The sequence below is a fragment of the Fringilla coelebs genome, assembly GCF_963513975.1.
Source record: "Fringilla coelebs genome assembly, chromosome: 6".
NCBI classification, from domain to species: Eukaryota; Metazoa; Chordata; class Aves; order Passeriformes; family Fringillidae; genus Fringilla; species Fringilla coelebs.
The window spans coordinates 7,171,944-7,183,947 of record NC_140034.1 but is presented as its reverse complement, the minus strand read 5'-3'; the positions used below and the strand labels follow the sequence as shown (position 1 = coordinate 7,183,947).

At 40.3% G+C, this 12,004-nt stretch overlaps 1 protein-coding gene across 1 annotated transcript in view; it reads right to left on the bottom strand.

The window, feature by feature from the left end:
• SYNE2 (spectrin repeat containing nuclear envelope protein 2) overlaps window positions 1-12,004 on the bottom strand; it is a 175,898-nt gene that overhangs the window by 139,159 nt on the left and 24,735 nt on the right. The window contains 10 exon segments of the mRNA XM_084208589.1: window positions 1,132-1,296; window positions 2,126-2,263; window positions 3,002-3,103; window positions 3,838-3,938; window positions 4,384-4,580; window positions 6,206-6,387; window positions 7,524-7,616; window positions 7,709-7,786; window positions 8,065-8,160; window positions 9,099-9,160. Of these exon segments, the coding sequence (XP_084064715.1) occupies window positions 1,132-1,296; window positions 2,126-2,263; window positions 3,002-3,103; window positions 3,838-3,938; window positions 4,384-4,580; window positions 6,206-6,387; window positions 7,524-7,616; window positions 7,709-7,786; window positions 8,065-8,160; window positions 9,099-9,160 (1,214 nt within the window).

Genomic DNA, 12,004 nt, shown 5'->3' with positions numbered 1-12,004 from the left:
TCAGACAGTTATGAGCATTGGTGGGTAATTTCCTAGACCTTAAGTAAAATTTGCATTATAAGGTACCACCCTCGCCAATATGATCCCTACACACAACATACTAAACAGGAAAAAAATTTCAGCAGGATGTCTTCCCACCAAGAAAAGAGGATTTGGCAGAAATCAAGCATTAATGTGTTTCTTCTTCTGAAGAAATGACATTATTTTATCTATATGCTTAAAGGGAAAAAAATTAATGCCTTAAGAAATTACATCAGTCTCTATCTTATTCTTAAAAATGCTTTAAGTACTTAGGTTGCACAACAAAAATCTTTGTCAAATGGCTAAAGACTGACAAAGCTGTTACCAGTTAAAAAGCCATCTCTCCTATCAGGAACTGACCAGAAACAGTACAACAGAGTGCTGTTATTAAGCCACTTGCAAGAACTTCCACTGCCCATTCTTTCAAATTCTCTTTAAGGACAATGGCACAAACCAGCAAATTTATTTATAAAAAACCCAAGTATGGCATTATGATCACCAGCCAGGCATCAACACATATACTCTTTCAGAAATTTCAAATTCAAAAGGATGTTTAAACTATTATCTCTGCAAATATTTGAAGATCAGAATAAATAACTTGCATGGTACAAAGGTATCAAAATATCCTTGCCTTGAATGGAACTACGGAGTGATTCAGCAAATATTTAACTTTAAACACACAAACTTCTTGAACTATTTAATTTTTAAACACACAAACTTCTTGAACTCCCTGGAATGTAACCTTAAGCTCAAGTGCTTTTCTGAATAGGTATGCATTAAGTATAGATTTAAAGATAAAGATGCAATTATCCTGTGTTATTATTTAACAAACAAACAAGTTGCAGGAACCACATAAAAAAGAACAGCATAATTTACTCATTCAGGCAGTACTCAAATTTAATCTCACCCCAGTGAAGTCTGAAACCTGCCTTATAGACCCATGCACTTATTTAATTAAACTCATAATTCTTCAAAGGTATGTTCAGAAGAGCTTTTCATCTTCAGAAGACAAACATATGCACACCACTTCCCAAAATGTCAAACAGCAATTCCATAACAAGTGCTTTGTCGGGTCAAACTGAAGCAGAATTTCCTTTGTGATCAGCATACCTTAAATATTACAATTATTTCTCTGAAGACAGACATTGCTTTGAATGGGTCCTGTAAATCAGGCAAATCTTCTGCCTGCAGACGTTCCACCTCCTGGAGCCAAGCCTCAACACTATCCAGAGGGGAGGGCAACATCTGGTCCAGCTTTGCTTTCCACTCGTTAATCTTTAAAAGAAAACAAGTGGATTAAATATCTCACTATTATTTTCTTCCCCATCTCCAAGATGCTGATATAAGCTGCATAAGCTGGTGCTCAAGACATCCCAGGAACCCACTCCCTCATGCCTGCCACTGTTCAGAAAAAATGAGTTTCCAGTGAAGTCAGCAAAAATCAGCCCCATTTACCTCAAACCCAGGGGTTTGCTCCCCGCCCGTAACCTCTGCAACACCACAGAGAATTAGGCATTACTATCCTTTGCTGGTGACCATCCCAAGGCCCAGAAACGGGAAAAATTTGTAAACTAGTTGCAAAAACAGAGGGGGGAAACAGAAATGAACAGCTTTCTGTCATGGGGCTGACAGGGGAACATCTGTTCCACAAACAGCAATTCCCAGCATGGCCCTACACATCCCAATTTGAGCCAACACAGCCAACCTCACTGCAAAGCACTGACCAACCAGGCCCCACTAGATTAGTATCTGTGCTCTGAGCCATAACTGCGTCCCAAAATAACCTTTTAAGCATAAACAGGCAAAAACTTTGATCAGAAGAGTGCTTCGAGATAACCACGATGCATTTTCCAGGGATTTTTCAGTCTTGAGGCTCAGGAGGCAGAAGGGTAACACACAGTCACCTTCTGCCTCCTCTTGGGCACTGAATGCCATTCAGACTGTCTGGACTTCACATTCAGGGTCAAACCTCTTTTATCATCCCAAATAAAGCATCATCCCCCCACTTTTCCCAGAGTGAGTTCCTGGGGTAGACTTAGGCTTCTTCATCCATCCCACATGCTCGTGCTGGTAATGGGGTGAGTGAGAGAGAAATGCCTCTGACCTGAGAGATCACTTTATCCCACTCTTCCCTCATGTGCTGCTGGCTTTCACTCAGCTCAGCTTCACCCCTTTTTGATGACAACATAGGCAGAAAGGGGATTTTCTCTTGGTTAAAAGTTTCCATAAATGACATCATTTCCTAGAGATAAAATAGAAGAATAATTCACAGAAGACGTCAGATGGAAGCTCACGGAGCCAAGTCCTGCCTTTGAACACACTGGAATGAGTTCCATTAACTTCAAAGGGTGTGATGCATGCAAAGGCAAGACAGCAAGAGGCATTCTTGTCTCCAGGCAATATTTGAGTCTGAAATTATAGGTGCTATTCCATAAGTCTGTATTTAACATAATGTCAGTGCAGTGAGAACACAGTTCTCCCCTCCCAGCAAGAAAAAGGGAAAATTCCTCCTCTCACAGTTCCCCAAAGGCCACTTTATTACAAACTCTGGCCACCATATAAGCCAAAGGAAATTTTGCTGCAGCACAACCTAGAGCCAGCAATTCAACTACTCCTCTACAACATTAGCTGGGTAAAACCTACTGTTGTAATTAGCACAGAAATAGCTAAAGTAACTCTGTCAAGGGCCTACGTGCTTGAATCTTGTCCAAGTCTTCAACTACGTCAATTAATTAAGACACTACTTTACTCTTTCCAAAACCTTTGCTCAAAAACGAAATAACATATCTCTTTTTCATAACAGAGAGAATTTTAGCCTACCTTTCCTTCAATCATTTGAGGGATTTAACGATTACATCATCAGATTTCCAAGTTTTCTTTAAAAGCTTATTTAACACTTCAGTTTAGGCAATGAAGATGAAAAATATTAAAAACATTCACAGAAACAGATTCTTTTCACAGAACATGAAATGCAACTTACTTTGTACTTCTGGTAGTATGTTTCACTCTCTGTTTCCACCAGCAGCTTTGCTAACTTCTTTTCCTGTGCAGCCAACCAGCCCACAGCCTCTCTTACTTTCTCCTGGTAATTAGAGCAGAAAATTTCATTTTTCCATTTTGCAAGCATTGTTTTTAATTTACATTGTGCCATAAAACAACACTCATTGAGCATATGATAAAGTCCATTCAAAACTATTGAAAAACAAATAATAATAATAATTCCTGGGGACCCTGATGAGTTTTGAGTCAGGCACTATTACATTGCAGGAACAAAGTTTTAAACCTTCGGCATCTGGATATATGAAGACATCAAAAAAAGACCTGACTGCAGTTCTACTGAAAGGAGATTATCAGCATGTGAATAACCAATTAAAGTCTCATAAGAAATTACAGAGAATACAAAATGTGGGTTTTTGGTAAGTGTTATCTGTCAGAGGCAACTTCTGTCCTATTTACATGTAAGCCACTAAATTTAAAGCTGGTTGCTCTGTGCATCTTCAAATCTGTCTGCCTCTCCTCCAATGTTTACACAGACTTCAGAGCACACACGAAGACAACCAAGCTTGAAAATGTCCTCTGCAATAGTTAAATGAAAACAAAACAACCTGCACAGCAATTCCACCTCTAGAACCAACCAAAAATCTGAAACATGGAGTTTTTTCTACGACACAGGAGCATCAGAAGGCTCAAACCAATTCAGTCCTGTCAGTAGCAGAATCAGAGGATCTACTGTGTGCTACTGACTCAGATATAAACTGGGCAAAGAAAGCACATTCATTTGAAAATGCCTCAGTGATAATAACCCACACAACATACCTGCATGTCTTCTTCAGACTCAGGCAAATTCTTGGAGTATTGCAAAAACTGAGCCACGTAAGTCATGATTGATTTTTCATCCGGATTCACAGTGTCAACATCTAAGAGAGCCAATACAGCATTTACATAATTATGCAGCCTTCTAGGCCTGATCACATAATTACACACTATGCTGCAGTTATTAAAACACATTACCATAAACATGTTTATTTTGCAACAGCTCACTTAACATGCCATTGACAGAAATTAATATACCATGAACATTTTTTCCTTGGGAATATTTTAATAGAACATGATTAAGTAATGAAAAAGTTTCTCCCATGAACAGGAAAGTTTCATATCCTTTCTTTTGCATATTGCTCCTCCAACTGTTACCAATTCAAAAATCCTACAGTCCTTAAGTACAGGTGATGCCATAAAGTAAAAAACCTCAGGTTTGAGCATTACAGCAAACATCAATGTTCCATTTCAAACTTAAGCACAGTCTTATAAATCACATTAATCTCACTCCTAATAACAAAGGTTTTTAAAAAGCTGATCATTTACCTTCAGGCTCCAGAAGCCGTGGGATATTCAGCTCCAGTTCTGCAATTCTGAAAGCCTCTTTCAGGTTTTCTTTATTGCTTCTGGCTTTTGCCTTCTCCAGATCAACCAGACCTGGCCTCAAGGTTTGGATGATGGCTAAAAAGGCCAGTCCACTTCGCCAGCTGGACTTGAAATCAGTGACACTGACAGAGCCATGCCTATCCCAGAAATGAGAGGAAACAAAATGTTAGGATATCTGAAGAAACAAGATTTAAGTACCAATTTAGAAATATAAAATAAATTCAGTAAAATGGAGTATGAACCAAATTCAAAAGCACCTCGCCACTGAACTTCTGCACAAGTCAGACAACAACACACCCAGCACTACCAATCACAACAATTACTTCTTTTACAAGATGAGTATTTCTTTTTGTCTTCTACTGGATTCTAAAGATAAAGCCTTGCTGATCCAAATCCTCTCTAAATATCACTTTTGTGCTCAACATCTATACATTCTATGGGGTAAAAAACCAACAAGAAAAGCACTGCAGAACATGTATTTGTCTGTAAGGACACCAAGAACTGGCATTTTAGAAAATCCAAAGCTTAAAAGCAATGTATTAGTGCAGGAAAAAAGTCTTCTTTTTCTCTTAATTGGCTTAGTGTCCTTAAATCATCTTTTATTAATGTTAACAGTCTGAACAGTGCTGTGAGGTGCCCAGCCATGCAGGCCACAATGAATTCTGGGACAACTTTCCAAAAACAGCCTGTATGTTATGAGTGTGTTACAGCATGGAAAAGATGTGGGGTTTCAGGCAATCAAATTCAGTCACAAAACAATGGGCCAAGTCTTACAAGATTTGTTTCTTTACCAAAAACTACAGGATTCACTGGTAACAAAATATTTCAACATAACGCCAGTTCAGAAACGAGACTCCAAACTAGACAGCAATATTGCTGAAAAAGAGGCAAAAGGAAGAGGAAGATTACACGGATAAAGAGCTGGTTTTGATGTGCCAATTAATCTTCTGATAAAAGACAGCTAGGAGGCAAACCTCAGTGCCATTCCACTGGCAGAAAGTGTCTGATGTGCTGATGAAGTGTGCTTCATCTCTCCCCTGATGTGCTTTATCTCCCACTAATAACATGAAATATTAGTAGGGTTGTATTAGAAAATAAAACAACCCAAAGAGCTGAGGAGAAAGAGCTGACATTACTGTAAAGCATATTTGGAAGATCCTGGAGTGAAGCAGCGGCCCTTGAAGAAAATGTAAATATCTGTATCTGCTCTAGTGCTGTGAACATCCCCCCTGAAAGCAGCAGTGCCATCTGTACATCAAGCACAGGGAAACATCTTGTTAGAATTAGAGACCAGGAGCAGCAGGATTAGCATCCTCCTTTGGGATCATGTAGTGTTTTGACAAAAAAGCATGAGTTGTAGGATCATAGAAGTCCTACATTTTCCATTAAAAATATTTTAAAATCCTTGAGACTGTGTGAATCAGTGCCAACCATGAGGATTAAAACAAGTAAATCATGGAAACATTTCACTAGACTTATCACACAGGAGCCCCTAAAAAGGAAAAGCCAAACAACTCAGATTACACTGTTGTGTTTAATTAGTAAGATGAGCTTCACTTTATTATATTTAAAAGGATCATGTCAAAACATTTGGGGCCTGACTGATGTTGAAAGTACTGGTAACCAAAACTGAAAGTTAAAGGATTTTCTGCTAAGCTGTCACTAAGTAATCTTAAAAAACAGGGGGAAATATCACCACATTTAGAGGAAAGGAGTAATACAAAGTGTAGCATGTTAATTATAAGTTTTGCTTGGAACTTACAGTGAACACTGTTCTTTTGCCCACAACAAAAGCGCCTTTGTAGCAGACATCTTCCAACGTTCCTTAATTTTAGCACTTTTTTTAGCTGATCTGTTTGCCTTTGAAGAGGAGTCAACAGCACCTGGACAATCAGGTGAAGGCTGATTGTAGGTACAGGCAAGTGTCCTGGCCAGTTCTTCAATCTATCAGAGAAGATGGGAGACTCAATGAGGCTTCAGTGAGAGATTCCCAAGGCATCAAGGGCAGAACACCACAGAGAACCAGACAGGACTCAACCACAGCTGCAACAGTACCTTCCCTGCCCCCCAAACTCAAACCAGGCTTTTTAATCTGCACAATCTGAACCATTTCATGTTGAATTCCCATCTTTAGGATTTTTTTATGGCAGGATATATTCACCCAAAGACTTCTGTGTTATGCTGTGGGTACTAGCAATGACATCAAGGGACCTTCTTACTCGATTTCTACTCTAACCAGCGACAGCATTGTGTTTTCTGCAGTCAGGAATGACAAATACTAGGCATAGTCAGAGTTTACCTGCTCATTCAGAGTGCAGGAAAACCTACCTGACAGACCTCAGAGATCTCTATTTGGTTAGAGAAGCCTGGTTTAGGTTAAAAGGTGATTGCACAGGCCATGAGCAGCACAAGACTCTTTGGCATCAAAGTACCTCTACCACAAAAAATATGGGCTAAATACTGCTAGAAAACTTTGTTTCTTAGTGCTCTCCTGAGCCTCAGTCACTAGTGCACCTACATTATTTCACTGCTGGGTTCTCCCTAGAAGCCAGTTTGGCTCCAGCACCCTCTGCAGCCCTACTGGGCTTTCACACCTCCTCATAATCTCATGTCATGCAAGGTGCACACTCTTATTGTGTAAGAAACATGACTTCGAGAGCCTTTGTGTTATTTCATGCACTACTACTGAAAAAAAATAATACAAGAATTGTAGATTGTGGGCAAAGTCAGCACTGAGGAGTGAGGCTGTCTCTGAGAGATGGATGAGCCACTTCACACTATCTGCTCTTTTTGGAGCTTAATCATTACAGACCTTAGACAAACAAAGTTTAGCCCATATTTTAACTGGTTACTTTAAAAAAAAAATCTTAGTATCTTTCTTTCCTACCCTTTCCAGCTAGGTACTGTTCATCACTGCCAGCCCTACACTGGTGCATCTCCTCCTTGAGACGCCACTTCCACATGTCAGAAAATAATCTTTTGTTCAGTACTAATTCATCTTATTCAACAATCACGTAAGTCAACACATTTTTGTGCTTTTCCCCTCTACTAAAACTCTCTTACATCGCTGAAATACTTACATGAAAATGAAATATAATGGTCCAGATTAGGCCAAGCACAATGGAAGGTTTTCCTTCAATAATGTCAGCTACATGAATATTTATGAGCTTCAGCTAAGGAGGGGAAAAAAGGGATCATTGTTAACAAAGAAAATGTTCCACTAGCTAAACTGGCTTTAGTTGTGAATTTTGAAGTTAATACTCACTGATCTGCTCTTTAAAAATGTCAAAGCATTTTCTATATTACTTCTACACTGGAAGGTATTAAATCCTTTTTCCCGTGGCTGCAAAGCAAAAAAAAAAAAAAAAACAGGTTATATCTTCAACTGCAAAAATTAATTTCATTATATATTTTGAAAAAGAAAGTCCAGCAAAAATTCATAAATTACTTTGGATCAACTTACTTCAGCGTGTTTCAGAGTCAATGGTATAAAAATAAGTTACTTGAAACTAACTCTATGACCCCAGAGGGATGATTCATATGGTTGCACTTAAGCATATCCAGAAATCTTTGCTGGACTTGACAAAGGATTGAGGTAATATTTTTATTACTCTGTCTTACCAGATGTTGACCTGAAAGCACTTCCAACAGATCCAGAAGCAAATGTCCCTGCTGTATGTCTGTATACAGGTCTGAGACAACATAAGGAGGGGTATGCTGCAAGATAAATTTCAGTCTTTTGTCATTTTGAATTCAACACACTACAGAACATCAAAGATTACTCTGCTGTTAAATAATGTTTAGCACTCTTTATTTTTTTTCATTAAGCTGCCATAAAAATCCTGCATCTAAACAGCCATATCCTGCTTCTTCTAATCCATTACTATGTTTGTGTCTTATTCCCTCCTCCTTGTCCTGCCTCTGTGTTAATTTTAGGTAATTTTAGGCCTCATTTCAAGCACTCACATTTTTCAAGGAGGTCTGGGGCAAAATAAAAAAAAATTGAGAAAGGGAAAGCTAAACGAGTTAATTCATATTTTGAGATCTTACTCAATATTAAGTAAAAATTTGAGTATAGAGTTGCATAACTAAACCTCTTTTCACCCACACAACACAAACTTAAGAGCTCAGCAGCTTCTGCTCAAGGAGACGCCAAAACAAAATTATATTTTGTTTTTACCTGAGCAAGTCAGAGCCCCAGCACATGCTGCAGGAGCTGTTTTCTGAGAGCTTAAAGAGCACTTCCACTACTATGTGGTTTGTCTTAATACTTACCAGTCACTCAGGTCATCTCATTAAACTCATGTTCTTGGATTGCATAATAGAATAACACTTACCTAATCCCAGTAAAACCAACTGTAAACTCAGAAACTCATAAAACCCTGAGACATGTGCCTCAATCCACCACAAGTTTAACCACATGAGTAAGGAGAGTGACATCTACACACAAGCCACCTCATACAAATGTCCTTGGATGTGCCCCAATGCAGTGCTGCTGCACTTACTAAACAAATGCTTCTCGGGGCTACTTTTCCCATCCAGTGCCTAAAAAAACTTGTAGTAATTTTGTCTGTTCCTAAAAAATTTAATCTCTAACCAGCATATCTGAATGAAAAAGTCAAAAGGCATGTGTTGGCTAAAGAAACCCCATTTACCTTTGCCAATATTGAATTTATCCAACTAGTGAAGGTTTTCTTCTGTGTAAACTCTCGCTGGACTGGAAAATAAAAACAAAAAAGAAACTAAAGTTAAGCGGAAAAAAATATTGGGTTTTATTCCTCTTTCCCAAAAAGACACATGGTATCCACCTCAAACCCAAGGTCTGTTCTTCCAGATATTAAGTTACTATTTAATATCAGTTTTTCTCAAGGCTTGTTTCATAGCTGATATTTTCTTGCTTGCTGAGTTGGTACTGCAAAGACCTTTACAACTATCAAGCGTAACCTATAGGATGCAGAGAATAACTAATGAAGGTTTTCTCAGAAGATCAGCAAATACAAACAGCGATGTGAAAGCATAATTCTACAGAGAAATATGTCTGCAATAGCTATGTCCATTCCTAGATGTTCCTTCAAGGACTCAGGGTCATCATCAGTATAAGACAGATCCTGGAATTTGGGAAAAGCCAAACATTAAGTTGGATGCAGGCTGGAGTAGGTGCACATCTATGGGTGAAGCTACACCATGAGATAGCTTTGCTAACTGAAGTGCTGGACAGAGTTAAGGAGGCAGTCATGGGGAAATAACAGCCTCCACCTCCATTCTTTCCACTGCTGGGCCCTCCCTAGGATATACAAATTATTAATCCAGCTGATGCCTTAGGTTTTAGCTTTTGTATTTTTCAGATTTTGTGCTGCTTTAGTGTGCAGTTCTGAGCTTTATATTAAGGGATGGTGAGCTCTCTTCACAGAGTAGGGAGACAAAACAATTCCTTCTCTAGCTGGGGACCAAGGACAAATGATCCAAATCTCAGGCCCAAGAGCATAAACAATGTGGACTGAAGAGAGAAAAACAAGAAGGATGGGACTTCATAAGTTAAAGCTATAAGTGAACAATTAACTCCAATATGCAAATGGAGCAGAACTTATAAAAGTGTGAGACCCAGTGACCAGTTGTCCATTTTGTGACCATTTTGGGTTCATCTTGGGTGTAGCCCTGGCTGGGCTCTTGTGCTGCCCAAGGTGAATCCATTGAGCCTTTTTAATAAATCCCTACTTTATTCTTTAACTCTGTCCAGCCTCTATTTTAGGTCAGCCTTCACAAGGCATCACAGCTAAAAAGGAGCACACAGGGTATTAATACAGGCAAGAGGAAGAAGAAAGTGCTTGGACTTGTGCTGCAGCAGAAAACGGCGAAATGGGACTCAAAGCATGACCCAGTGACACAGAGATGCAGCTCTGCACCCAGGGCCTCGTGGTGCCACACAGTGAGTAGCCACCAACCAGCAGTTCTACAGGGAGACAGGAAGCTGGCTAAGCCCATGTTTCAAAAACCAGAGTATTTGAACAGCTTCTCAGACTTGCCTGTGTGCAGCAGAGATGGAGGGAAATCCAGTTCCCCCAGAAGGTGAAGCAGAGGGTGAGCAGCAGAGTTGGACCAGAGCAAATCTCCAGCCCCACCAGGGGCAGTGCATTACCTGACTTGCCAGCTCATGTTCCCTCCCAAAATACCACTCCATTTCCAAGACACACCACAGAACCCACACACCCCTAGGGCCTGGAAGTCTGAACACAGGTCTCAGGTGACAAACAGAGGTGCTGGCCCCTGAGATGGTAGACTCACATCTGCCACCAGCAGCCATCCCAAAGGCTCACGAGAGCCAGCCTGAACACAAACTCCTTTTTATCTCCTTTTCCATAGCAGCCTTGACTGCAAGCATTGGGGCTGGCTTCCCAGAAAAGGCATGCATGGAGAAAGAAATCGGGGAGATAGGGTGGGAACAGACCATCTCTTCTGCCTCTGAAAGCATTTTCTTGCTCAAAAGATTAATTGAAGGCAAGCTTGACATTGTAAGGAATGTGCAAGATTTCTCAGCAATAGATATGTATGTTTTGGTAGGCTGGGCAGGATGAAGGATACAAAAAATACCATGCCCTTGGGGAAAAAAAAAAAGTTGACTGCTGTGCCCATGAAAGTGAAAATGCCACTCACAGGAAAATGTCCACACTTTACTACACTCTGGAAATTTGCAACCACAAACCCCAGTCTTTTCATGATCTGAGATGGACCAAAGGAGTTTCTGTGAAGCTTCATCAGCTCATGAAACACAGGATTTCACTCGAGGACAACCCAGGCTCCTGCTCCTCACTCCACAGGCTGCCTTCTGCCTCACTGGGCGGGTGAGCAGCAACAAAAACATTCACACTACCTGTGTGGAGCCCTAGCTTGCGTCCTGTAGTGAAGGCATCTTTCATCAGCCCTCCACTAATCTGCAACACCACCATCCTGTCGGAACATGAAGCAGGCAGTTTCCCCTGATGGCTGGATTGTTGTAGGATTCTTTCTAAGTATCACCAAGCTTGCCCTCAAAGGGTTAAGATAAGGGCAATCTTAACTGACAAAAACGACACAACAAAATTGGGTTTTGTTCAGAAAACAGAAAATTAAGTGCACACACACGGCACACGGACCAAACAACATTGCAATGCTCACAGGGAGGACAAAAATAGCATGGAGATACTGGCTTCATGTTAGCACAGGAGCCAACCACACCCTTCAGCTGAACACCACGTGGGAGCCATTCCAATTACCCAGGCAGCAATTATTGAGTCTCTGCGCTCAATTTTATCAGGCAGGCAAGGCTGGCATTGCTAGCATCTGAAAAGGGACAGAGAGCAAATATTGACTGCTCTGCCTGACGCCAGTGACTCCTGCAGCTGCAGCTCTTGCCAAATGCACATTACTGCTGGTTTGAAGAACTTGCATGTGGGGTTGGCTACAGATGGTTAGGATGAGACACTTGGCCTTGTTTTGGTTGACATGCCTATCAAAATGCTTCATTATGCAATAAGGGCCAGATACTGCAAGTGTTGATTCACGTGGGCAGCTCTCAGGCAAATGT